Below are 27,517 nucleotides of genomic sequence, written 5' to 3' on the forward strand. Positions count from 1 at the left end.
CAGTCTTGATCAGTCCCTGCCCTCCACATCTGCTATTTTACTTTTTAAAAGCTGGAAATCCTGTCTTGCCTGGTTTGGCCCTGACTTCTATATGATTGGTTTGTAGCTAAAATTCTGGAAGTACCTTATGCACACGCTTATTTCAGATATGCAATTAGTTGTGTACATGTGATTTAATAGTTCAAAGTCACTGTTCATTTCATTCCTTAACACTACAGCTTTATAAAATTTATATGTTTAAGTTAAAACCCCTATATGAAGCTCAGTTTTTGTGACTGTTTTAAAGCACAAGTAACTCCATTTTAAATACAAGGTCCCAGGTTCAATCTCTGGCATATGTACAGTATCAGGCAGCCTCAGGCAGCAGCTCTAGGAAAGATATTGGAGAGCCACTGTTGTACTGGGCTAGATGGACCAATGGTCTGAGTCAATAAAATGTGTAATGTTTGGGCTTAAACTGCTAGTTGTCACAGGTGGTGGATCTGCTAAACAGATCTGCTAAGCAGTTAAAAACCAAGAAGAAGGGAGTGTAAAAAACAAACAAACAGATGGTTTTACCCTAGAGCAGGCATTCCCAAACTGCAGCCCTCCAGATGTTTTGGCCTACAACACCCATGATCCCTAGCTAGCAGGACCAGTGGTCAGGGAAGATGGGAATTGTAGTCCAAAACATCTGGAGGGCCAAGGTTTGGGGATGCCTGCCCTAGAGACAGACCCAAGGATGTGTGATGAGTATGTTTTATTTCCAGCCACTCAATTCTTAATATTGCACTGGCTATTTAAAAATACAGTAAAAGAAGTGCTTATGAACTAAATCAAGTTGTTGTGCGTCTTTTCTAAACCATCTGAAGTTAAACTGTCAAGACTGGATGAGAGTTGTTTATGGTAGTGGGGGTGGCAGCAAGGGGGCACAATCACCAAGTGTTTTAGAAGGCTGTTGGTGTTGTGTCATGACTCAACTAAAGTTTGGAGGGTTCATGACTTTAAAAAGGCCCACTCCTTACTTCCCCATTCTCAATAACTTAAGAACTGGAGGTATCAGAATACATTGTCCATTCATATAACAACTACGTAAACCAACTACAAAGCAACAAATTTGTTGCAATGGCAACTATATCAGATTATCACAGTTGTGTGCACTCAAAGCCATCTTACATGATCCTAAGATAGTCACAGAACCTGCTCTGAATGGGATCACACTGCTATCCCTTATGAATCCCTTAAGAATCAGGTCCACAGCTTGGGAGTGCTTTTAGATCTGATACCACTCCTGGATCTCCAAGAATTAACATTGGCTAGGAACACTTTATATTGGATGTGGGTGGCGCTATGGTCTAAACCACTGAGCCTAGGGCTTGCCGATCAGAAGGTTGATGGTTCGAAACCCCGTGACGGGGTGAGCTCCCGTTGTTGAGTCCCTACTCCTGCCAACCTAGCAGTTCAAAAGCACGTGAAAGTGCAAGTAGATAAATAGGTTCCGCTCCGGTGGGAAGGTAAACGGCGTTTCCGTGCGCTGCTCTGGTTTTGCCAGAAGCAGCTTAGTCACGCTGGCCACATGACCCGGAAAAACTGTCTGTGGACAAACGTTGGCTGCCTCGGCCAGTAAAGCGAGATGAGCGCTGCAACCCCAGAGTCGTTCATGACGGGACTTAACTGTCAGGGGTTCTTTACCTTTACCTTTTTAGGAACACTTTATACCAGCTTTGGCTATTATGCCAACTGCAGACTCAGTTTCCTAGACAAAAAAAGATCTGTCACTAATGCTTTTAAAACATAATGTAATTTGTTTGTCTCTGAAGAGCATTTGGAAACCTAAATGATTCAAATGTATCTGTCAAAAGTATAAACTGAAGTCTGTGTTATGGAGCACAGCATTCCACTATACTGCCTCATCTTCACTGACTCTTATTTGGTTTCCATTCAGAAAGCTAACTTTGACCTTTAAGACTCTAAACATCATTGTACCTTAAGGGTTCATCTCCTCCCATAGAAACTCCCATTCACTTAGTTCAGCATCATATCCTGTTATGTGTTCCCTTGTTATCCAAGGTGTGGTGAGTGGTTATATAAGCAAAGATACTCCTCTCTCAGGGAAATCCTTTCTAAAAGAGGGCCACTTGGTTTCTTAACTGCTTGGCTTTAAGGGACTACAAGTATTTCAGAGAGCTTTTTTTAAAAATGATGAAGTATTGCCTTAGAGACTTGCTAGCTATTGATCCTGCTCCTTTAAATGTTAGTCTTATGTTTACTTTTTTATTCATTTTCTATCACTGTTAAGCCATCACTGGTCTAGACCAGGCATCCCCAAACTTCAGCCCTCCAGATGTTTTGGACTACAATTCCCATCTTCCCCAACCACTGGTCCTGTTAGCTAGGGATCATGTGAGTTGGAGGCCAAAACATCTGGAGGGCCACAGTTTAGGGGTGCCTGGTCTAGACTGTCTAGCAAGATGGGATAATTGTTAAAATGTAAAATAACTCAAGATACTGCCCTCAACACTGCTATGACAGGAAAAGCCACCATCAGGTGAATGCATAGAACGGTGTTGGAGTAGAGTGTTCCTGGGGATAACCAGCTTTTTTGGAGTAACACTATGTTAATAAAAATATGGGAGATGTTTCAAAAGGGTTGCAAACACACAGCAAAATACAACTTACCTAACCTACTTCCCTTGCAGGAGCTATATTAGCATACAAAGCTATCGGTCATGGATTCTGTACTTAAAATAACTAAGAAGTTGCTTTTGTAGTTATGAGGATCCCTTTTTATTTTGATTCACAGGAGAACACTTTCAAAAATCTAATATGCACATCATATAAAAAACACACCCATATTATATTGGATATTTTTTGCACATTGAAACTGGCAAGTAAAAAGAGCACCACTAGAGGAACCTAAAGACATAATTCAATATTCATACATGGAACACTAGCTATGTTTAACATACAAGCGACTCTTAAGTTGTTCGGCAGTTATGCCAAAATCACATAAAGTCAAAACACACTGCGTTCAATGGCTGGTAGGATTGCCAAAGTCCCTTTTCTCATATGCCTGCCCACTTTCTGTCCCCTTTTATTGATTTATTTTTATTTTTATGAGTACGTAAAGCTGATTGCACACAAGTTAAATGTACGTAAGCTACAAGTTACCTATAGTTTCTAAAGCAAACTGAAAGCTATTAAGTTTAGAATAGTATTGGACTGAACTTAAAAATTTATTATTCACATAGAAACCAATACCAGGTAGCACACAGGAGTGAGGTGTAATTTATACATTAATCACAACAGAAGTGTGTTTCAAAGTGTTTTGCTGATCATGTGAGTTGCAAGAAGATGCTGAACCCCTGTAAGAAAGACCTCAACTTAGGTTGGGTAGGGGTAGCTAAAACTGCCTCCTTTCCACTTCTGCGGACTGATGCCTTCCATTAATTTCCACCAATGGACAGTCACCATTGGATGACACTGTTGACCTTTAAAGGGTAAGCTGTCTGAGCAGCAACAGGTTTGCCCTCAAGAACTGTAAATACTCTAGTATTTGAACATGTCAATGTCAGTTTTTATCAAGATTTACCTCATTAGAGTAATTTGCACAAACGTGTAATATAGAATAGCAAGTTATTTTATGTATGGTGGCACATACAAAGGCATAATTGCCTTTCACAGAATCACATAACTGTTGAGCTGGAAGGAACCCCAAGGGTCATCTAGTCCAGCCAATCTCAACTAAATCATACATGACAGATATCCATCCATAGAATCATAGATGGGAAAACCGAGTTTGTTCCAAAGTCAATATGCTCCTATGTATGTCATTTACAGAAATGCTCTACACATTGCATATACTCGTGTAAATAATCCGAAAGCAAGTTGGGTTTATAAATAATCAAATTAAGGTTTAAATCAGGCATCCCCAAACTTCGGCCCTCCAGATGTTCTGGACTACAATTCCCATCATCCCTGACCACTGGTCCTGTTAGCTAGGGATCATGGGAGTTGTAGGCCAAAACATCTGGAGGGCCGCAGTTTGGGGATGCCTGGTTTAAATAGTTCTGCCGACTTGCCAGGGAAGGATTCTTTGACACAAAAGAAACAGTCATGTCTTTCAAATACAGTGGTACCTCATGTTGCGAATGGGATCCGTTCCGGCGGGCCGTTCGCAACATGAAATGGCCGCAACATGAAGCGCTGCATTTGCGCACGCGCGTGATGCAATGCAGCCCTTCTGTGCATGCGCAAAGCGTGATTTAGCCCTTCTGCGCATGCGCGCAGGTTACGGACATGCTGAACCCGGAAGTAGCCCTTTCCGGGTCCGGCGTGTCCGTAACCTGAAAAGACGCAACATGAAGTGGATGTATCATGAGGTATGACTGTAATAATTTTAAAGTCTTACCTACATACTTGTAATAGGGAGGTTTAATAGGCAATGTATTTTTTAAATAAAGAAAGTGGATGAATATGCCCTACATCCAGAGTTTGGTTGTGAAGTTCATAAATACCTACCTACTTCAAAGCCACCAAAATAGCTTCAGGTCCAATTTGGGAAGGATGGTATCAGCATGTGGAACCTTAAAATACCCCTTTCCACGAGCAACTACATGCATCCTTATGCATAGTGAGTGACCACCACACATGAAAACCTCTCCTGATTCCAACATGCTACAGCCATGTGCAAATTGCATTTACCCTGGAAATACTAAGGTATCACTTGTTACTATAGAAAGCTCATTAAAGTGCATCACCCATAACCCACATAAGAGAAATGAAGCTGGAGCTGCAGGATAAATCTGTTGTTAAAGATTCCATAATTCATAAACATTTAGAATAGCCCAGAAGTAATAAGAAATGCAGACTACAGGTTCTTATGGCAACAAAAATGCTAGGCTAAGTAATGCAACTTAGGTTACAATTAACAAGATATCTTTTGTTACATATGGGAAGCTAACTCAAATTAAATTGCTTTTCCCAACAGCTCTACTAAGAAAAATGTAAGAGATGTACAGTATTTTTTAAAAAAACAAATAATCACCAAACCCTCTACAATGATTGGTATGTATCCTTCACAAAAGCAGTCAGCAAGGAAGTACAAAATGGTGACAAGCTATTAAGTAATGAAAATCAAATGCAGGTTGGCAAAAAAACAACAACCAGAAACCGGGTGGGTCTGCAATAAGTAGAGCAATTTATTTAACTGAGAGAGCTCTGTTTCAAAAGATTACACAAGAGGATTTCTACAACTGGATGCATGCTGGCTGTCACTTATTGTATCTAATATAATAGGATGTTTTGTAAGGTACAAGATGAGAACTGCTAAAAAAAAAAACCACAGTTACTAAGATGGCCAGGTATTAACTCAAGAATGTGCTAATCGTGGAATGAGAGACAAGAGGCACTGTTTAGGAGAAAGCCACAGACATAACTCCACAAAGATAAGCAGGAAGAGACAGGCATGTTCTAAGATTATTTAAGGATCAGTTACCCATTGCCATATTTTAGACTTCACCTAGTCTGATTATTAGAAAATCAGTGCCTCACCCCTTTCCATATGCAAACTTGCCTGTGGGAAAGCAATTCTAAAGTGGTGGGAGGGGAAGACAAAAAGCCTCTAGGTGATAACTATTCTTAAGTGATTAAACTGAAGTAGAAGTGCTGGGACCAATCACATTGAAAAATAGATGAATAAATAAATGGAGTATGAGGGACAAAGAAGCAATTAGTAATGAAACATGAGGTGACAGACAAAAAGATAGGGAAGGAAGGAGGGATTAAGGAGGCAAAAAGAAGAGGAAGATAATTAGAAAAGAAATGGGAAGTAATACAAAACACATGGTGTGTGCACAGAGATGCAGCAAGAGTTGCCAGGGGGTAGGGGTGAAGACGCCTGTGCCTTTCCTGCAGTTGCACTCAGGTCCGTGGCATCTCCAGTTTTAAAATTCATCAGCATGAGCTGACGGGAAACATTTCTTTGCCAGAGCGCCTGGAGAGATGTCGCCAGTCAGAGCTAACAATATGTATGAAATAGTCTAATATGGCATAAAGCAGCTTCTTATATTTCCTAGACAGAAAGAGCAGTCTTGTGACACCCTAGTGATGGTGGGGCACTACAGTTCCCACCATCCCAGACCATTGGAAAAGCTCACAACATCTGGAGGGCCACACATGTGCCCTTACTCTACCCTAAAACCTAATAGAGTCGCTGTGGCACGAGCTTCCAGGGACTACAGCATTCCTCATTGTCTTTATATGCAGTACTGTATATATAAAAGGGCTCCAGTCCAAAAAAAACCCCGCCGTTAGCCTGTTAGGCTCTTTAAACACACGCCATCACAAGGAAGAGACGCTTGCCGTGAACAGACTTTTAGGGAACTGCCCAAGTGGGATCTCCTCCTCACAAAAGCCAAGAAGGCGCCGGGGAGGGGGAAGAGTTTCACGCAGCCCCCCATCCACCCGAAGCGCTCTCTCAGCAAAGGCAGACAGCGTGGCAGACGGGAAAGCCCTCGGGGGCGGCTCCGAGGAGGAGGAAAAAGACCGCGGGGGGTGGGGGGAAGAGAAAGGGAAGAAAGGCATTTGAGGGAAACGGAAAGCAGTGACCGGGGCGGGGAAAGGGAAGAATAAGAGACACACACCCCTCCGTGGGCTGAGGCCACCATAATGGCAAACTGCCCACCCGCCCGGAGTCCACCCCAAGCTAAATGGGCTGCACCGTTTGACGCTCCGTTGCAGCGGCATTCCCGGGTTTTCCTTTCGCGTTATGGTCACTGCACCACTGAATTTAGGCTCTGTCTCTGTGTGCGTGTGTCCACTCACCCGTCTTTCCGCTTGGCCTTGTAGACGTGCCCGTAGGTGCCCCTGCCCACCTTGCAGCCCTCGTACTCGAAGAGGTCCTCCACGCGCTCGCGCTCCCCGGTCAGCTTCACCTTGAAGTCATAGTCCATCTTCATTCAGCGCCCGCGCCCGCCGACGCCTCCTCAGACGACACCCGGCCGTGAGGAGCCCCCGCCCGCCGCCGCCGCCACAAGCACCAGGGAGGAGGAGGAGAGGGTGAGGGAGAAGGAGGAGGCCCCGCCGCCGCGACGCGGACCATCCAGGTGAAGGCGAGGGAGGGGGAGGGCGGCTGCCGCGTGCGCGAGGACGGGGAGCGAGCCGGTGCCTTGTGTGGGGAGGCTGCTGCTGCTGCTGCTGCTTTGGCGGCGGCCGCTTCCCTCAGCCGCCTGAAGAGCCCAACAGGCGAGTCGCTCGCGCGCGCACCACACACACAGAATAACACACAGCCGGTATCTCGCACCTCGGAATACGGCAGCCGCGCCTGACCACGCTGCTGCAAAACAAGAGCGTCGCAAAGCCTACGCGCGCTCTCTCTCCCCACCCCCACGTTCTCCGCCCCTTTCCTTTGGTATCTCTCTCGGTACTAGAAAGCGTACCACGTGGAATCCAACCGGCTCTCATGCCACGCCCCCTCTTCGCACGTCTCCTCACCTCAGTTCCCTTCCCCCGGCATGCACCGCTCCTCGGCGGCCACCAGCCGAAAGGCTTGGGCAGGTGTAGCGAACAGAGACCAAAGTGGGACGGGCCCATAGGCGGCCTGCGCGATAAATGAGCATGCCGGGAGTTGTAGTCAGAGGGTCGCCGGATGTGGGCTTGGCGCGTGATAGGAATTTAAGTCCTCGGGCGGGTTCGCGATTGATGCGCCATCTCCGAGGAAACGCGTTTTGGGGAGGAAGGAAGGAAAGGTTGGAGTTGGCTCTGGAGTGCGGACGGGCGGCAATAAGGAAATGCCTTGAAGGAGAACTACTAAATGCAGCACATATGAGACTACACCAGCAGGTGCAGCAGCATTTTCCAAGGTTGACCTGACGGCCTTTATTTGTTAGCGTTATTATATCACGGGGTTGCTTTGTGTTGTTGAAATGCATATTGTTTTTAAACCGGAAGACGTAATGTGTGGAGTGGGGGAAGGCAGCAAAGCCCTGACACTCCCAGGGCTGCTGTGGGGCGGTGTAGAGCCGCTTGTGTCGAACCCGTGAGCCGTCAGATGTTGCTGAACTACCACTCTCTTCATCCCTTAGGCTGATGGGAGTTGGGTCGGTCCCCCAAAACAGCTGGAAGGCCCCACCCTTGGCGTTGACGCAGGCAGAGCTTTATTATCCCTCCTAAACGTGGGCAGGATAGTAATGGTGGACTCCTAGCTCCACCCAGAGACAGTTTAAGGCCACTGCCGACCTACTTTGCACGAGAAAGCAAGCGTTATAGCAAGACTGCATGAATATGTGGGCTCCCTGAGAGGTTTGACTGAACCAGGATGTCTTGAAGCCATTTTGGCTACAGCTTATGGTTAGTGAGGAGAGCACTTAAGCAGTTTGCCTTAGTTTGGCAGTGAAAAGGAGCAAAACAGATGTGGGCTCCTCCAAGCATGGGCACGCTGGTGCTACCGGTATCTCGTCCATAGTTTGGCTTACAGTGTCATGCGAACCAGCTCCATGACACTAGCCAAACAGAGACCTTTTTGTCTATCACTGCTGACAGATTTTCCCATATCACTGTGGTTAAATCAGTTGAGAAAGTACCATGTTGCCATAGGTCTGAGCATTCTGGATACATATCTAGGTATCCAGCTGAGAGTCTCATGAGACTTATTAAATATACAGGTACATGCAATGTTTCACATGGGCTGCTAACTTTAGAGCCAACTTCTGTAACTGTGCCTTACTTTTAAAACAAGCAAACAAACCTTGATGTGTAAACATTCGCAGTGGTAGTGTTAAACTCTGCTTGAAGATCCCCTCCTTTAGTTCCTTAGATGGCTGCTTTATTGTCTCTTCCAGACCTGGAATGCCAGTAGTACATGTTGAAAAGATCTAGGAGTCTTAGTAGACCACAAGCTTAACATGAGTCAACTGTGTGATGCAGCAGCAAAAAAGCTAATGCTATTCTAGGCTGAATCAACAGAAGTATACTGACTCAATCAAGAGAAACCACAGTCCTGTTCTACTTTGCCTTGGTCAGACCACACCTGGAATACTGTGGCCAATTCTGGGCACCACAATTTAAGAAGGATGTTGACAAGCTGGAATGTGTGCAGAGGAGGGTGACCAAGATGACCAGAATATGGAAACCAAGCCTTACGAGGAACAGTTGAGGGAATTGGGTATGTTTAGCCTGGTAAAGATGAGATGGAAGATGGAGCAAGCTTATTTCTCCTGCTCTGGAGGCTAGAAACTGAACCTAGTTACAAGAAGGAAATTCCAACTAAACATAAGAAAGAACTTTCTGAGAGTAAAATCTGTTTGACAGTAGAACAGACTCCCACAAGAGGTGGAAGACTATCCTTCCTTGTATTTTTTTAAAGCAGAGGTTGGATCTATGATCTAGTTGAGATTCCTGCATTGCAGGGAGTTGGACTAGAATCAGGCATCCCCAAACTGCGGCCCTCCAGATGTTTTGGCCTACAACTCCCATGATCCCTAGCTAACAGGCCAGTGTTGGGGAAGATGGGAATTGTAGTCCAAAACATCTGGAGGGTCGAAGTTTGGGGAAGCCTGGACTAGATGATCCTTGGGGTCCCTTCCAGCTCTACGATTCTATAATTCTGTGAATACCCCAAAGTACTTATTGGGAATGAAAAGTCCCAAAGAGCAGCCATGTGAACTGCCCATGCTTCAAATCTTGTGGTGCCTGAATTAATTAACAATCTGTTTAAGATCAGAGTTGGGCACTGTATATCGGAGACCATTGATAATAAATCTAACAGAATTGTCTAGTAAAGGTGATGGCTATTTCTAGATGAAGCTAGCTTGGGGAGAAAAGGTGACTTTTTGACTCTTAGTGATAGTGTTGAAACAAGTATGATATGTTATTGAAAGAGTCTACAACAAAAACCTTTAAAAGACACACTGCTTTCGTTATTTCAGAACCCTCTCCAGGGTTTCAGACCAGGGACATTCCTAGCCCCACTAAGATGCTGCAAATTGAACATGGGACCTCCAGTACATGAGACAGATGCCCTGTTGTTGAACTATGACCCTTCCCCTTAAAGTGGGATGGAACGTGAGATCTTTTGCATGAAAATTCTATGCTGCTCCACTGAACTTCAGGCCCTCTTCTCAGTCTGCAGCTGAATGTAGCTAAGTAGCAGAACTTGAACCTTGTAGTGAATATTGTCCCCCTCCCATCAAAATGGCACTTCTGCCATGCAGAAAAGTTCACACCATAAAATGAATTTACTGTACACAATATTTCAATATAGATCTTTTCATAATTGATTATTGCATTTAGAAGAGAGTTACAGGGCTTTTCAGTAAGCATCTCATTTAACAGCCTACAATTGAGTCACTGTCCTTTATTATTTCAGTACATTGGAACAGTGCTCAGATTAAATTTGTATCAATTTAACAGATCACTGCAGCAAATTCAGCATTATTTGAAATCTGCTGCCCTCTTTAGCCGATTTATATGAATTTTCCAAGCAAAGGGTGGTTTTGTGAAGTGGAGAGAGAGAGCAACCAGTTTTATTTATCTGCAGACTAAGTATTTAGTAATTAATCCAATGTGAACCTGAGAGAATAAAACAACTGTATGCCTAAAATGGTTTCAACTATGCATTCTCTTCTAATGCTCTAATACTGTTTCACATGATCTATTACTGTATGAGTTTGGGGGAGAGGGAATTGTTTTGATTGCTTTGAAGAAAAGGTACAGTAATGGCTTTGTGAAAGCTGGTTGCAGAGCAAATTGAGTTTGATGGAAGAATAGTAATAGATTGTGAAGTGGAGGGGACAATTGCTTAGACTAAAGCAGCATAATTGATTATATTCGAGAATATACAATTGTGGAATTAAAATCTTAATGCCCAAGTAAGATATATTTTGGTTTGTGGAAACAAACTGTGAGGCAGGAGACTACCCATAATTCTATAAAATGACTATTACTAGAATTTGCTGCCCAAGACCAGGAAGATGTGACCCAGGAAGAGTCTCACAATCTATTTCTTTGCATGTTTATTAAAAAGTTAGCCCCACTGAGTTCAAAGGGTCCTATACATACATAGGTCTGCATAGTGTTGCTGTTCAAAGGTTGACATCATTTGGAAGAAAGTGAGAACTAGGATCTGCCTTAGGCCTAAATCCATGGGGCATTATCCAACTAACTCATTCCATCAACACAAGAATTTGTTTGTTTGTTTGTGCATCACATGTCTAGCACCATTCCCAAATTTGCTCCAGAGGGTTATGGGAACCCCCAAAACATATTTGCAAGGCACATAGGGGCAGGAGAGTAGGGGAAGTTCTGTTGCACAAGATGATTTTCCTGCACTGATGGAACAAGTTAGTTGGATACCACCCACAGTTATTGACGTCAGATTGAAGGACAGGTGAATTATGTGTTTCAGTGAATTTCTATGTTCATCCACTATAAAGAGTGTATTTCCCTCCACTGTCCCCATTGTCTCCCATAGAACACCTATATGTGTGCACATATGAATTCCTATTGTCTAGCAGGCAGCTTTCTAATTCTATACTGTTCATATGCAGATTGCTGGGGTAAATAGCTTTCATTTTGTATCTGTCTTCAGGAATGATGGGAAATTACAAGTGTGCACATGTGACTTGACTGACTGATGTGACCTGGAAGGCATAATGCACACCCAAAAAAATCCCACAGCTGCATTTTGTGGTAGCAGAGTGTGTGAATCCTTTACATCAGTTTTGCTGCAAATTCTCTTTAACTTTGGTTATATAAAAGCCCACTGCATAATGGGTGCAGTGAGGCAGGCCATCTCATGGCAGATTTCGGAGTTCCGTTAAAAGGCAGAAAACCATCAATATTTATCAGCACATATTATCTTTTTCATCTCAAAAGTTTCTGGGCCTACCTATTTGGGATGGTAGCCAATGCATTTTTTCCCTAAGGAGCTTGTCTTGGGAGTGTAGAAAGATGCTTTATACTCAGTCAGACCCACTGGCCAATCTAGTTCAGTAAGGTGTATTCTGCCTGGCAGCTTTCTATGTGTAGACCCAATACTGTCTGCTGTACTTCCCAAGAGAGAGAGAGAAAGGCAACAGCTCCTCTCTGGAGCTAGCGCAACTTGCATATAACCACTCCCACCACACCTGCAGCCGCTCCTGTGGATTACTCTGTGCTGAGAAACCTGACACCTTCCAGACGTGTTTGGACTAAATCTCGCAGTATCCCTGCCTGGCTGGGGATGTTGGGAGTTGGAAGTGCAGCAACATCTGGAGGGAAACACACTGTCTACCTCTGCTTTAAACTCGACGCTCTCTATTTGGGTAAAGCGCTGGATACGATCGTGCCCGGTAGCAGCCTATGCTTCAGTTGCCCAGAGAGAGGGCTCAGCTCGTTGGCCCCAGAGACCCCAATGGTCGGTCCCAACACGCCCTCCTGTGGCGCTCGGACCCCCAGAACTTGCCCACCCGACCCGCTTTCCCTTTGATCGCTCTCCCTGTGCGGCCACGCAGCTTTCCTGCGCCCCGGAGAAGCCACCCGGGGATCGGGCAGCCAGCTCGTTTCCCAAGGGATGCGCTCTCGCGCTGCATGGAAGGGGCGGGGGAAGAGGCGTGCTTCCGCGCCTGCGCGTTTCTTGGCGGAACTGTGAGCCGAGGCACCAGCAGCCGGCGGTCCGCTGTTGCCGGTGCACCTCGGTGCCTTGCAGTTGGCCGGGTTGTCGGTTTCTTGCTGGTAGCCACTGCCGAGGAAAGGCGGGACGGGCGGGGGCGCGTTTTTATTACAGAAAGCAATCGGTCGGAGGATACTTTCCTCTTAGCTGCCAGGGGCGAAGAGGGGTTTATGTGGGCGCCGCTGCCTAGGCTTACCCTGGTCTCCCAGCAACCGGCCGTTATACCCTAGCCCGGGCTCCGGCCTAACGGGCTCCGGCGGTTGCTGCTCGGGAACCGGAGCGGACCCCGTAGCGTCTTTCCAGCAGGTGGCTGGCTGGGAGTCGCCCCACCCCCCTCCTCGTCCAAGGCTCTTAAATGTGGCTGGGTCGGAGGGAGGAGCTCAGCGCCTCCGGCCAAAACTCCAGGGGGGCTTGGCAAAGACGTGTTGGGGGGAGGGGCTGGCTTTAATTCAAAAGCTTTGTGGCACCTTAGCAGCTCAAATTTATGTTGCCGTAAATGTCTGAAAGGTGCCCCGAGAACCACCACGCCGGGGTGGGAGCATGTTTGTGCAATTGACTAGATGCCATTACCCTGTCGAGTTTGGCTTGCCATGGTGGGTTGAAGAACGGTGGTTACATATGGACCAGCATTGCCAGGCATAACCCATAAAGATATTATGCAGGAAAGGGGTAGCAAAGTTGGAGTAAATGAGGAATTGTTTAAAAAGGATATCCATGTGTATGGGTATAGGTGTTTAAAAGGTCCTTTAAAAGCTGTGCTGTACTTTATGGATGATGAACCTCCAGTTTATCTCCCCCCCCCCCCATGATGGGTTCCTTGCCTTTAGCTATTGCGAGACTTGCAGAAATTTAAGTTACAAATGCTTCCATTGCACCTTCTTGCTGGACAATGTTCCATTGATGAATGTTTCTCTGTCCAGTTAAAGTCAGTGGACTTCAGAGACAGTGGACCTATAGACATTATGAGAGGGAAGCAGCTGTGAAGGGGTTGGAAAGTTGGTGGGTTATTTATTAAAATCCGAGCCAATGATTTTTGCTTGTTACCGTAGATTATTCTACATGTTTCTTTTACCTTCTCATACAGGATTTGCGTAACATTCACCCTGCCTGTTCAAAGAGCACTGGAAAAAAATGAAGACTGGAATTATCTGATAAGATTCTCAACATCACACCTTGCTAGAGATCTGTATCACTTCCACCGCCTAGCAGGGTTGAGGGAAAAGGAAATAATTAATGTGAGAACTTTGCTTCCACTCTTACTGTTGATTCTTCATTCAAATCCACTTCCTAGTACTTTTTTTTGCTATTAGATGCCTGAGTGTTAACCATCATAAGTAAGTAAAAGGTAAGCTGCCTTAATGCTGGGGCAGAACATTGGCCCATCTACTTCAGTCTTGTCTACACTGACTGACTGCAGGTCTCCAGGATTTCAGACAGGGGTCGCTTCCACTCCTACCTACCGTAGGAGATGCTGCAGATTGAATCTGGGACCTTCTGCATCAAAACATATGCTCTGTGCTAAAGGACTCATGATTGCTTTGCTCCTATCATTGTAATCAGCTCTACCCCAACATGCTAATGAACTGTCTCTGGGCAGTTATTTAGGTTGTTGAGAGTAAGTGATGGCCACTGCTTAGTATAGGATTTTCACAGTTCTTAAAAGTACGTATGTTTTTATGTATGATACCAATCTGCACAAAAGGGCAATTGTAAGAGGTCAGTCAGTCACTGGAGAACCATATGTTGGCCGGCCTCCATTTGAAGCATGCTTAAATTTACTCTCTTGCATGTTATATTTAGCGACAGAGACCCAGATGAACCTAATGCTCTTTCCTGCCATTTCCTGCATAATTTGTACCATAAATACATGTAGCATAGTGGCTGTAACCTCTTGGATACTTGAAGTAGTAACCTGACAAGATAAATGCATTGGAGTAAGATTTAACCCCAGACGTACAAGCTGATCTGTCACAGTGGCCTGCGTGGGCTACTTCAGAGAAACGACTCCACACAGCTCTGCATTTTATTGTTTTATTGGTGCTGTGTATTTACAGTGCTAAAAGCAGTGCTATTTACAGAGATTAACACATCTTATCGGTCTTCTTCAGAACCTCCGAATGGAGGTTGGCGCATTCTCCTCCAGCATAAAAGCTTGGGGAGACCCAGCCTCTTCCCCCGACGTTTCTTGCGCAATTCCGGAGTCGGTGGGATTGGCCTTCCCCCCTTGCTCCCCCCTTCCTGTCCCACCTTGGGCAGTGGCTCTGCTACCTTGCCTGAGCCTCGGACACCACTTCCTGCTTCTCCACTTGAGTCGGAACTCTCCCTGCTTTCCCCAGCGCTCGGAGATGGGCTGGATCTCAAGATGGGAGGGACCTCCCGATATCCCCTGTCCCTCACATGACCCTATGCTTTTCTACTTGGAAGTAAGTTATATTGTTTCAGTAGAACTGACTCCACACTTAATGTGCGTTGAATTGCAACCTCAGCCATCCTAGCAGCCAGGAATTGACTACAGTAAATAACGGTATATGATATTGAGTACACATATAGGAGCTGAATCAAACACACACCAACAATTTTGGAACACACAGCCCAGATAACTTTATTTTTCGTTCCATTTTACAACAGTCTGGTGTTCCCAGAATGGACTGCTCTAGTTCTTACTCAGGGGAAGATGGTGGCCAGAACACATCTCAAAGCCATAGTGGTGAAGATGAGCGACAGTGGCAACAGGAACGCCTTAATAGAGAGGAAGCCTATTACCAATTTATTAATGAGCTCAGTGATGAAGACTACAGGTTAATGAGAGATCACAACCTTCTGGGGACTCCAGGTGAGGCTTGACTTCTGGTACTTAAAATCTAATAGAATTCTTACTTATAATACAGCTTTACTGTTAACATAGTACAAATCGAATGCAGCTTTTTTAATCCACCATTTTGAAAATGTATAATAAACTTGGTATGAAGCAATGGGTAGATAAACATAATTATGGGTAGAATTTGTTCCTCATGTGCTTTGGAAACATAGAAATGCTTTTTAAAAATGTGTATTGCAAGTTAGGTCCTTGTTCTTTCATTTTTTCGCTCACAACGTCTAGGTTCATGCAAAACAGAGGAAACACAAAATATTAGATATCAGTTTCTTAAACTTGATTCTAGAATCATTACATTTTGGTCAGTGCTAGGCACAGCAATCCAAACCCCTGATCTGCGCTGTTAAATGGGTTTAGGATTAGGAAGAGGTGTCCCACTACTGGGCTTTATTGGTGCATGGGGCCACCCCTGCAGCCAACACCCCCCAGCCCAATTGCTGAATGTGGTGGAGTGCATACTGCTGCCTGTGAAAACCATTGCAAAGGCCCCAAAATGATGCATTATAGTGGCTGAGAAGGGCCAGCAATGGATCTGCTGAATCCAAAGCCAGGCCACTTCCTAAAGAAGGGCCTAGTCAGGGTCCCTTTACAGTGCCAGCCTAAAACTAGAGCAGCAAAAATATTTAGAAAACCACCACTGCCACCTTCTGCCCTGGCCAGCACAAGTGGCAGGGCTTTGGATGTTACTCCCAGCCAGTGTTTTGGATTGCTGTATCAAAACTGCATTGTCAAAATGCAGAACCTTGTGTCTAGTGCATGCTTATAATTCTGCTACTGGTCATGCCAGGATAACTCCTATGTTGCTTTTATTAGCTAAAAATAAGAATAGCTGCTCTATTTGCTTCTATGTCTTCAACCAGTATCTGAACCAATAAATAAACTGGCCATATTGCTATTTCAGGAGAAATAACAGCAGATGAGCTGCAGCAACGTTTGCAAGGTGCAAAGGAGCATTTGGCATCCCATTCTGACGGAGAAAATAGAGACTGGGAAGGAGGTACTGTCGGAGGTAAGCTGTCATTTTAATATAGTAATCTCTTGATTAACTTCTGGCAGGTGCAGGCTCTTTAGATACCTTAGCAAAATTAGTATTTGTCAAAATCAGCAGCCAACAAACCCTATTGCAACGACCTTGTCCAAGGAAAGGGAGGTAGACAGATGGAGAAAGGGCAGTATTTTAATTGTGCAGAGCTGCTGCATGGGAGTTAAGGAAAACTAGAGCAGGATTTCTAGGCAAGAGAGTCTGTGCTCTGTGGCTGCATATAGTGCACTTCGCAGAGAGGTGAGGGCAGTGTTTAATATAAGGACAAAGAAAGATACCTGCCGGAAATCAGACTTTTGGTGAGTAAAGCTACCTGTGCTTTTTGTATCAAGATGTTGTTTAATCCTGTGAAAGGAGGAAGCTCCACTTGATTACTGAGAAGTGAAAGGCACAGAGGTGCTATACTTCTGCTGGGTAGTGCAAATATTTTTGGCTACTTATTCAAGATGTAATCTGTGGCCCTTTGCTGTCATTATATGAAAACACTTTCCACCTGCAGTATTAGATGAAACTAGAATGCACAGAGTTAGTACATCTTGTTTTAGGCACAACCAGTTTCAGCCTTTACACACCCAACTTGGTTGCAAAATAATTCTGATAATACTGTAAGACCAAAATTGGTTGTTTTTAAGAGTGCCCCTGAAGAAGAATTCGATTTGAAACAGGCTGGATTCATAACATTCTTTCTTCCTCTGCTGTGGGCTGCTAACTCCAGATACTATTCTCCTCTCCTATGACCTTCCATACAGTTTTCCTATCAATTTTAATTACTTCCCCACTTGTAATTGGTACATTTATTTGTACCAGATACCACCAGGACAACTTGGACTTCCCTATTTTCGTCAAGGCATGGCTTGCTCTTCCAAAGCTTTTCATTTTTGCTTCCAAGACTGGGACTCAGTTGCTTATGTGATTCCCGCCCCCCTCAATTTCACCTATTCAGTTATGTGCCTTGGGGTTTTGAACCTAGAAACTAGTAGGTGAAATCCCACTAACATAAAAGAGTTCTGTTTACAGTATTTGGAATTTCTAAAAGTGCTCATTCGTGCATTACTGAGATCACGTGTCCAAACAGTACACAATATGACTGAAATGTGCACAGTTATGTACACATGTGCCCGCACACACAAACAGCTAGGTATAAATTATGTGGCTTGTTTGCTGGGTCTAAATTGTAGCATCAAAGCTATGAAAGATAATTATGTATGCCTAACATTTCTAGGCTAGCGGAAGCAGAAAATGCTATAGATTTGGGATGGGAGACAGTTTTTTGGTTTTTTTTTTTTACATGAAGGGTAGACAGAGGTTGTACACAGCTCTTAGATACACAAGAGAAGTTGTGGGGAGACTAGTGCATCAGATTAGGCTTTTGATAGACATCTTTAAGCTGCAAATAATATAACTCTTCAAACATAGTTGACCTCTTTACTGGGTGGTTGACTTTTAGATTTCATAGCATTTGTAAGGGAAGCAGAATGAGAGCTCTGTGTGATAGATGATCCTATGACTGACTGTTCAGGCCAGCATGTATTCTAGGTGTCACGTGACAATTGCAGTTAGCTGCTTTGTCTTAAGTGAAGCGAGTCATGAAAACTGTCTTCTTTCTTTTTTTAAAAAAACTACTTACAGATGCAGAAACTGTTGGGGAAAATTCAACTAACAGCTCGCTGCTAGAGTGGCTGAGCACATTCCACCGTACAGGAAATTCCAGCCATAGTGGACAGAGTGGGAACCAGACTTGGAGGGCTGTAAGCCGAGCAAACCCGAGTAGCGGGGAATTTCGGTTTAGTCTCGAAATAAATATAAATCACGAACATAACAGTGTTGACGCTCCTGGGGAAGAATTTAACGGCTACCTTCTCGGTGATCCCAATGGAAGGCAGGTAGAGAATAGGTCTCTGATAGAAGAAAGTCCCATAGCCAGCCGAACAAGGAGCAGGACATTGAGAGAGACTGTTGGTCGTGCGGTTGCCTCGTCAAGCGCTGGCAACGTTAGTGGCTCAGTGACACAAAATGCCGAAGTAGCAACTCAGTTATTCCCGGGCAGACTCAGAAACAGAAGCTCAGCTGGCCTTGCAGCACACAACAACGTCTTAGATGACAATGAACACAACATTATTAGGCAAAGGAGAGTTCACAGAGTCTCGTCAGTGACAGTTCACAGAAGGAGAGCTAGAACTCGGAGGAATGCAAGGCAAAGGCCAGAAGTTTTAAGACTAAGATCAACATTCAGCAGTCAGTTTCAGTCCCATTTGGAAAGAAGGCAACGTATGAATGCACAGCAAATCCCTAGAAGGTCTGGCCAGGCACAAACAGCCCAGCCTCCTCCTGAGCAAGGTGAGGACCAAGTGCCAACACTGGGCATAACATTGGAAGAGGAGGAATCTACCAGACCCACAACTGCACCTAGAAGACTTCCTATTATTACATTAGACCTTCAGGTGAGAAGAATTCGTACTGGAGAAAATAGAGACCAAGACAGCATTGCTACTAGAACTCGTTCGAGAGCAGGCATGGCAGACAATGCGGTCAGTTTTGAAAGCGATAGGGAGGGTTTTCGTCAGACTGTTTCACGATCTGAACATGCGGGCATACGGACATATGTTAGCACCATACGGATACCCCTTCGTAGGATATCTGAAATTGGGCTCGGGGAATCTTCATCGGCGGCTCTTAGATCAATTCTAAGGCAAATTATGACTGGGTTTGGAGAGCTAAGTTCCTTAATGGGCACCGAGTCAGAATCCGAAGCTCAGAGGAGTGGTCAGCACTCGGCAGACATGCAGTCAGAACTGTTTAATGTACACACTCTAAACAGCATTGGTGAGTTCAGTGAAGCTTCTCTTCGAAGCAGGCCTGCTGAACAAGGTAGCAGAGAATGGCATGGAGAAACCAATGCGACCCAACACTACAATCAAAGTAATGAAGCTCAAGGTAACCGACAGTTTCAAGATGCAAACAGTTTTGTTGAAAGTGGAACGCTTCCCATCCTTCGTCTTGTACCTTATCTTTTATTAGATGAAAGTACTAATGACCACTTGAGGGGGTTAACCAAAGAACAAATTGACAATCTTTCTACTCGCAATTATGGGCATCTTGGTGCAGAAGAGGGTGAAATAAGCAAGACCTGTAGTGTTTGCATTAATGAATATGTTTCAGGAAACAAGCTAAGGCAGTTGCCATGTATGCATGAGTTCCATTTTCACTGTATTGATCGCTGGCTTTCTGAGAATTCCACTTGCCCAATTTGTCGACAACCTGTAGTAGCTTAACATTGCAGGCAGTGGATAATTCCTCACAATTTTGAATTTGTGTACTCCATTGGGAGCCTGGTGGTATTTTACTAACTTTGAATATGAGGAGTGTGTGTGTGTAAAACAAGTTTAAAATTGGAAGTGACCTCACTACATGTGGCAGTGAACCTCTCTTCTCAAAAGGCAAGTGTAAGGGTGAAGATCAATCTAATAGGCCTCATGCGATTATATTTTTCTATATAATTCCCTTATATAAAGCACTTCTGTAATATAGAAACGTAATCGTTTGTGTTAACAGTATGATCTTTATTGAGATTTCAGTTTTTGTGAAGTTGTTGAAATAATCTTTTGTTAACCATTTGCTCTATGAGCGATCCTTTTTTATGTTGCAAAAGTAACTGGAAACCTGGGCATCTGGCAGGAGGTACTTTAAATAGAGTAAGTGTTTTGATTTAAATATGCAGTGGATATTTTTATAGAATACCCTGCCCATTTGGTTTTATTAATTTTATAGGCAGTTTTTGCATGTTTTATACATGGCTTACTGTTGCCCATTAACCTTTACAGTGGATGTGGTTCTTGGGGTCGACTGAAATTTGTTTCAGAGGCCTGACTTAGACAGACTGTTTGTTTAGCCATGAGATTACATTAGAGAACTATTAATTTATGTTCGCCAGTTCTACATTGACCTCAGAACGTTGCTTAACGAATACAGAAGCAGTATGTTTAGGTTGCTCAGACATTTAAGCACATTCCAATTAGTTTTTTCAAAATAATAATAATTAATTTGATGGTGGAATAGTGCCATGGATAAGTAACTTGCAAGCACGATTTATGTTTCGTTTTTGTACATTTTGTACATTTTGTTGTAAGACAGTCTCTTCTGCACAGTGTACAAATGAAACATGTAATTTTGGACCGTGGAAAGTTTTCTGAGAATCAGATGCCATCAACTGTTAAGGGAAAGATGTATGCTTATTACAAAAATGCAAAAGAAGCTGTATACTTGGACCTTAAAGCTTATACCAATACCTGACAAAATAATAAAAGTGCAAGAACAAAACAGATGTGTCACTTATTTGCGTATCTCTTAAAAGCTGAATGAGAAGGAGAATGTCCTTCTTAAAAAATGGAGCCTGCAATGCCTCTTTTCTTTAGCTGTAACCCTCAAACCATTCCAGTTCATTGGACCTAGGTTGTAGTAGGCAGCATAAGGAACAGTGCTTCCATTTCTTACAAATTTACATGAATTCTTAGTAACACATGCAAATATGCACACTTGTAGAGAGACATGGTTTTATCCAGCTAAATAATGGTATACTTGCAGAACTCATTCAGCACACAACAGAACTTCTCCCTCCCTCATTGCAAAGCTGTAAGACGCATCCCATGATGTTGGATAGGTCTCTCGTATCTTGTAAAGAAGTCTTTCAGAGGAGTGGGGGAAGAAATATGAGTTGCATGAACTTGTGCAGTTTTCCCTAAAGCATTGCACACATGGAACAACTTGAACTTACCCTCCTCCTCTTTTTTGGTGCAAGTAAGACAACTAAGAGGTGACATGATGGAAGTGTATAAAATGATGCATGGCTCAGAGAAAGTGCACAAGGAGGGAAATTATCTCTCTGCATAACACTAGAACGGACTGACATCCAATGAAGCTGAAGATTCAGGGGAGAAAAGAAGGTACTGTACGTCTTTACAGAGAGCATAGTTAAACTGGGGAATTCTCTTAAGAGGCAGTGGTGGCCAGCAACTTGGAGAATAGACAAATTCATAGAGTAAAAGGCTGTCAACAGCTACTAAACCCTAATGAATATGTTCTACCACCACAGTCAGAGGTGATATGCTTCTATATACCAGTTGCTGGAAACCACAGGGGAGAGTGCTGCTGTGCTTGTGGGTTTCCCATGAACATCTGGTTGGACACTGTGAGAACAGGATGCCAGAGTATATGGGCCATTGGCCTGATCCAGCAGGACTATTCTGTTATTTATGACTGGGATCTATGTCCTTATTTATGAGGATCTGTGTACTATTAGATCTGCTGCATCATGAACACAAATACACTTTCATTAGAAAGTCCCTCCTTGCAACTATTTTTGACTCTAATCCATCTCTGAGCTAGATTACTGATAGCTCATCTCTTTGACCTTTACTCTGGATGCTCAGGAAGTGATTCTGCCCCATTGATTGTGTGTCAAGAGTCTTGTTATCCTTACATGCCTCCAACATGGAGTGGGTGGGAGATGGTATTTTTAAAGGACCCTAAAATTAGAAATGGTCATGATGCAACTTTGGGCAAATTTAAGACTACCAATGCTGTTCTAATCCACAACTGGATTTGAGCCAATATAGGTTATGGTCCTAAGCATGGGTCTTTGAAAATTGAATTGCAGTGGAGTACCATTTAATTCAGAGCCACTTTCTTTCAAATAAATGCATGTAGAATCACCATCCTAAACTCAAGTACCACTATACTTCAAAAGAAGAAGAAGAGTTTGGACTTTATATCCCACCTTTCACTCCCCTTAAGGAGTCTCAAAGCGGCTAACAATCTCCTTTCCCTTCCTCCCCAACAACAAACACCCTGTGAGGTGAGTGAGGCTGAGACTTCAGAAAAGTGTGACTAGCCCAAGGTCACCCAGCAGCTGCATGTGGAGGATCAGGGAAGCGAACTCGGTTCACCAGATTATGAGTCCACCACTCTTAACCACTACACCACGCTGGCTCACGTGCATTAGAAGTGGCATCATTGTCATACCGGGGAGACACTACGATGGATGCCTGTGGATTGAAATGCCTTGCTTTGTTTGCTTATTCAGGGAGTATGCTTTAGGAATGGGTTGTTATTTGCCTTAAATTTAAACCCTTTGGGTTTTACTGGTATAAATTTTGCATTGGGTGAACTGCAGTTATATAACCCACTCTGTTTGGGTGTAAACAAGATGTGTAGGACCAGCTCTTGCAGGTTTCCATCCAGAGCTAATGTTATTTGTGCCCTCCTGCCAGCTGAAAGTGCCTTCCACACATACAAGATGCTGTTTTACATCTGAAGCTAGATGAGAGGAGCCATAGCTGAATGGCAGACTTGATGCTTTGCACACAGGAGGTGCTACCTTCTCAATTCCTAGCACCTCTAGGTATGACTGGAGAAGGGTCCCTCCTGAAACCATGGCAAGCCACGCCTAGACTATATAAACAGCACCTACTATGTTCACTCACCTTCCTAGGCTGCAGAAGTAAAACTAAATCTAAATATTTCTTCCACGTACGCAACCTTTGAGGCATTCAGAAACATAAGTACTTCTGTAGAACCACCCATTTTAGCAGCGCATAAATTGTTGCCTGAAGCTCACGTTAAAGCTTTCCTGAAGCCATGCTAGAATTTTGTTTCCTTTCACTCCTTGTTCTTTGGACCCAGCCCATTGCATCCAGAATAAGACACTGTCTAAAGACTAGTTGTGAAGCAGAATGCAAAGGTCATCCATTCCAGTCCCAAGACATTTGCACATAGCATTACTACCTAGCTACACATTTTTTTGGAAGTAACAAACCTATTTTATGTTGCCATGTTCAGAACCTGAGAAGTGCCCTGCTTTTATTTGAGCAAGGGTCCATCTGATTTGAAATCACTGTTCCATCAGTGGGCTGCCAGCTCCCTCTGGGAAGCTCACAAGAAGGGCATACGTCCCTTCCATGTTATTTGTCACCCAGGGTGGATTTGATTTAAATCAAACTGATTTAAATCACGATTTAAATCACTAGTCAGTACGGCTTGATTTAAATCATAGTTTTCTACATAAAGACTAATTCTTGCTGGTATAACTTTAATATGCAAGTAGATGAAGATTTTTAGAATAACAACTTTTCATATTAGTTTTTTATCTCCAGTTTAATAGGTTAATCATTCATATTTGGACAACTTTACTGTTGAACTTAGGAAGGAGAAAAATAATCATTACCTTAATAATAACAATTTAAATAGATTTATTCAACTGAAACAATAACATTATAGCATATGTTATTTGCTTAAACAAACATCTATGTTTGTTAACTAATTTGGCTAAACAAAAACAAAATATATATATTTTAAGAAACTTAGTCTGTCAGCCCAGCCTACACATGAAAAACTTAAATACTGTCCACTCCAATCAATCAGAAAAATATTGTTTCTATTCTATTCACTGAACTTCTTGAAACTTAGCACTGAAGGGGTTGTTTCTGTATTCATAGGTTTGTAGAACAATAGGATTAAGGTCTTTTTCTCAACTCTGTTCATGTTATAACATTTTTGCTGTGAAGAAGAGGCATGTGATCTCTGTTGAGTCAAATTCAGTTTTGAGAACTGCAAAAGTAAACCAAGCACCTGTGATAATATCTTGTAGGCGGAGAAACTGCCCAATAATCTTACAAAAACCTCTGGAAGAGCATGACATTGTGAATGGATTAATGGAATTTATTTACCCCAAAAATTAAACATATACAACCTTATTCTACATAATTAAAAAAACTAATCTTTATTTCATGATGGAATAACCTTTGGATGGTAATATATTTTCCTCAAAAAGCATTTTATTTAAAAAAATCCAATTTAAATCAAAAAAATTGATTTAAATCAAAAAATCCGATTTAAATTAAAAAAATCCAATTTTTTTGATTTTTTTTTAAAAAATCATTGATTTTTATCCACCCTGTTGTCACCATTACTTAGTATGATTAAAATCATAGACTTGTAGGGTTGGAAGGAACCCCAAGGATCTTCTAGTTTAGCCCCTTGCAATGCAGGAATCGCAGCTAAATAATCCCTGACAGATGGCCACCCAGCCTCTGTTTAAAAACATTTAGTAAGGAGACCCCACCACCTTCTGATGCATATTGCATTTGAACTTGGAGGTTCTTTAGTATTTAGCTTTTACAGTGGTGCCTCGACTTACGAATTTAATCCGTTCCGAAGGCACCTTCGTAAGTCGAAAAATTTGTAAGTCAAAAAACACCATTGGAAACGTGATTTCCCATAAGAATGCATTGGAAATGGAAAAATTCGTAAGTCGAAGCAACCCTATCTAAAACCGCCACGGTTTCCCCCCAGATGTCGAGACATTCATAAGCGCGCAGCCATTATTACCCCCATTCGTAAGTTGAAAAATTCGGTTGTTGAGTCGTTCGTAAGTCGAGGTACCACTGCATTCCCCCTGTTTTCAGTGTGCACATTGAGAGCACTGTTGCTTGGGTTGCCAAAACCCTGAGGTTTGCAGAAGTACAACAAACAAACAAACAAACTGTATGGGGGGGGGGAAGAAAGCCCTAAGTAGAGGAACCTCAAAAATAGCCCAACAAGAACTGACCATGAAAGCATAAGAAGAGACTGCCAGATCAGGCTAGCAGACCATCTAGTCTAGCATTCTGTTCCCACAGTGACCACCATGATGCCTATAGAAAACCCTCAAGCAGGACCGGAGCGCAGGAGCACTCTTTCATCCTGTGGCTTCCAGCAGCTGGTATTCAGAAGTATTATTGCCTCTGACCATAGAGGCAGAGCATAGCTATCATGACCAGTAGCCATTGATATCCCTCTCCATGAATTTGTCCTCGTTTAAAGCCATCCAAGTTGGGTGGCCACCACTGCCTCCTTGTGGGAGCAAGTGCCACGGTTTAACCATGTGCTGCATGAAGGATCTTCCAATATTCGGCTTCATTGGATGTTGATTTTTAGCATTAGGAGAGAGAGAAAAAAACTTTGTCCACTTCTCCTTGTTGGGCAATACGCACCAACCGAGTGGCAACAGTGGCAGGGTCGACGAAATAACAAAGTCATCTTCAGTATCTTTGCTTGCTTATATTTACAATTATATACAACACACTCCTCTACTCCATTCCTCACATTTCACAATCCATCACCACCACACCCATGAACCATTTGGGTAGCTTAAATACAGAATTCAAAATAGGCAATTACCCAATCACATTACAGTAAGCAAACTCTACCTTCAATTATTCAAATTAGCAAAAGCTCACAGGTGTGTTAATATTCAGATCAAGGTTACAAACACACATCTCTGTGTAGCACCATTGACCACATCAGTCTTAAAGGAAAAACCCAACACTCCTTGCCATGCATAATTTTGCAAACCTATTTATTTATTAACATTTATATACCACTTGTTTTGCAAAGCAGTTTGCAAAAAAAGATAAAACCATAAAATTATCATTAAAAAAATACAAACATAATTTAAAACACAGAAATTTAAAACCACAATAGAATAAACTAAAAGAAATTAAAATTCATGCTAAACATCTGTCTAGGCTTGTCTGAGTAATAAAGTCTTAACAGGAGCTGAAAAAAATACAGTGAAGGTGTCCGCCTGATAGCAATAGGCAGGGAGTGCCAAAGTGCCACTGCCCTAAATGATAAAGTTCTTACAGATGTGGTACGGGTATTATGTGGCACCTGTGAAAGTGCCAATGAACTTTAATCATGTCACCACTCACTAACCTTTTGTCTAAAATAAAAAGTCCCAGGGAAGTTGAGCTATCTGCTTGATGATTTTTGTTGCCCTTTTATGAACCATACATGCCTGGCATGCTTGAAAGTCACAGAATGTTGACTAACTATTGAGGGCAGTGGAAAACTAGGAGTGAAGTAGAATGGAGTGGCTGGAATCCTGAACAAGGAACAGCCTTCTAAACCGTAGCATTTTGCAGCAGGCTGCGGTTGTCATGCCTAAATCAGAGAGATAAACCTGTCCTGCATGTGCAATGTTATTCCACGTTGCATTCAAAAATGTTGTCACTAAGCATAGAAGCACTGCTGTGGAATATGCTGCTTGAGCCATTACAAGGGTGGAGGAAATGTGAAGAAGCTTAGATATGATAATCAAAGTGTTGATTAAGAAATAATTCACATCAGATTGCTTTGAACACTGCAGAGCTAGCCATGGTGCTGAAATGCCTGTTTTCTTTGCTCCTTTGAACTGTGTATAAGCTGAAGCAGTCCAACAAACCCATTTGATAACTCACAAAGACAATTACAAGGTCACTCCACTGCTCTACTCATTACAGTCAAAGTCAAGTTAAAATCTTTACCAAAGACATTCTCATAGTTTTATACTTTTCCACATATAGCAGCTAAGTAGTGGACATGGGAGGCGCTATGGGTTAAACCACAGAGCCTAGGGCTTGCCGATCTGAAGGTCGGCGGTTTGAATCCCCACAACGGGGTGAGCTCCGGTTGTTCAGTCCCTGCTCCAGCCAACCTAGCAGTTTGAAAGCACATCAAAGTGCAAGTAGATAAATAGGTACCACTCTGGCAGGAAGGTAAACGGCGTTTCCGTGTGCTGCTCTAGTTCACCAGAAGCGGCTTAGTCATGCTGGCCACATGACCCAGAAGCTGTACACCGGCTTCCTCGGCTAGTAAAGCGAGATGAGCACCACAACCCCAGAGTCGTCCGCGACTGGACCTAATTGTCAGGGGTCCCTTTACCTTTTTAGTGGGTCGTATGCACAAGTGATTTTGAAATATACCCTTGTAGACAGAGATAGAGTTACAATTTTGAGCTTCAAAACTCATAGAATAGCCCTACGTAAGAGTCCGATCACTGGTTCAAATTACTACTACTACTTGGCATCCGTTTGTCTTGAGAAATAATGGAGTGCACCTCCAGGAATGAAGTCAAACCACTGCGTTAACAGCACCAAAGTGACCTCGGGGCACAAGC

General features: G+C 43.3%; 2 protein-coding genes across 10 annotated transcripts in view; one reads left to right on the forward strand and one right to left on the reverse strand.

The window, feature by feature from the left end:
• CDK8 (cyclin dependent kinase 8) overlaps window positions 1-7,461 on the reverse strand; it is a 43,790-nt gene extending 36,329 nt beyond the window's left edge. The window contains exon 1 of one of the 2 annotated variants that reach the window (XM_035115223.3): window positions 6,805-7,461. In XM_035115223.3, coding sequence (XP_034971114.1) covers window positions 6,805-6,938 — 134 coding nt within the window. In that variant the 5' untranslated portion in view covers window positions 6,939-7,461. The remainder of the gene's footprint in view (window positions 1-6,804) is intronic. The other variant, XM_035115224.3, reaches the window with a different exon arrangement.
• Window positions 7,462-7,484: 23 nt separating this feature from the next.
• RNF6 (ring finger protein 6) lies at window positions 7,485-20,862 on the forward strand. 8 transcript variants are annotated; one of them, XM_035116036.3, is made up of 5 exons: window positions 7,485-7,841; window positions 13,713-13,863; window positions 15,257-15,461; window positions 16,405-16,512; window positions 18,175-20,862. In XM_035116036.3, exons 1-5 carry the CDS (start codon window positions 7,591-7,593, stop codon window positions 19,815-19,817), a joined length of 2,358 nt encoding a protein of 785 aa, XP_034971927.2. In that variant the 5' UTR covers window positions 7,485-7,590; the 3' UTR covers window positions 19,818-20,862. The 8 variants fall into 8 exon arrangements, with proteins under 8 accessions (XP_034971927.2, XP_034971929.2, XP_088524389.1 ...); XM_035116038.3 differs by having other exon boundaries at window positions 7,485-7,821; XM_088668263.1 differs by having other exon boundaries at window positions 7,501-7,821; window positions 13,713-13,973.
• The last annotated feature ends 6,655 nt before the right edge of the window (window positions 20,863-27,517 follow it).

This window comes from Zootoca vivipara, chromosome 4, assembly GCF_965207765.1.
Source record: "Zootoca vivipara chromosome 4, rZooViv2.hap1.1, whole genome shotgun sequence".
Classification (NCBI taxonomy): domain Eukaryota; kingdom Metazoa; phylum Chordata; class Lepidosauria; order Squamata; family Lacertidae; genus Zootoca; species Zootoca vivipara.

Excerpts from the sequence above, each read along its gene's own strand:
- RNF6 (XM_035116036.3), top strand. The coding sequence starts at position 7,591 with ATGAGCATGCCGGGAGTTGTAGTCAGAGGGTCGCCGGATGTGGGCTTG. Across the intron at positions 13,864-15,256 it reads GGGAAAAGGAAATAATTAAT|TCTGGTGTTCCCAGAATGGA; the intron begins GTGAGAACTTTG and ends ATTTTACAACAG. Across the intron at positions 16,513-18,174 it reads GGAAGGAGGTACTGTCGGAG|ATGCAGAAACTGTTGGGGAA; the intron begins GTAAGCTGTCAT and ends AACTACTTACAG.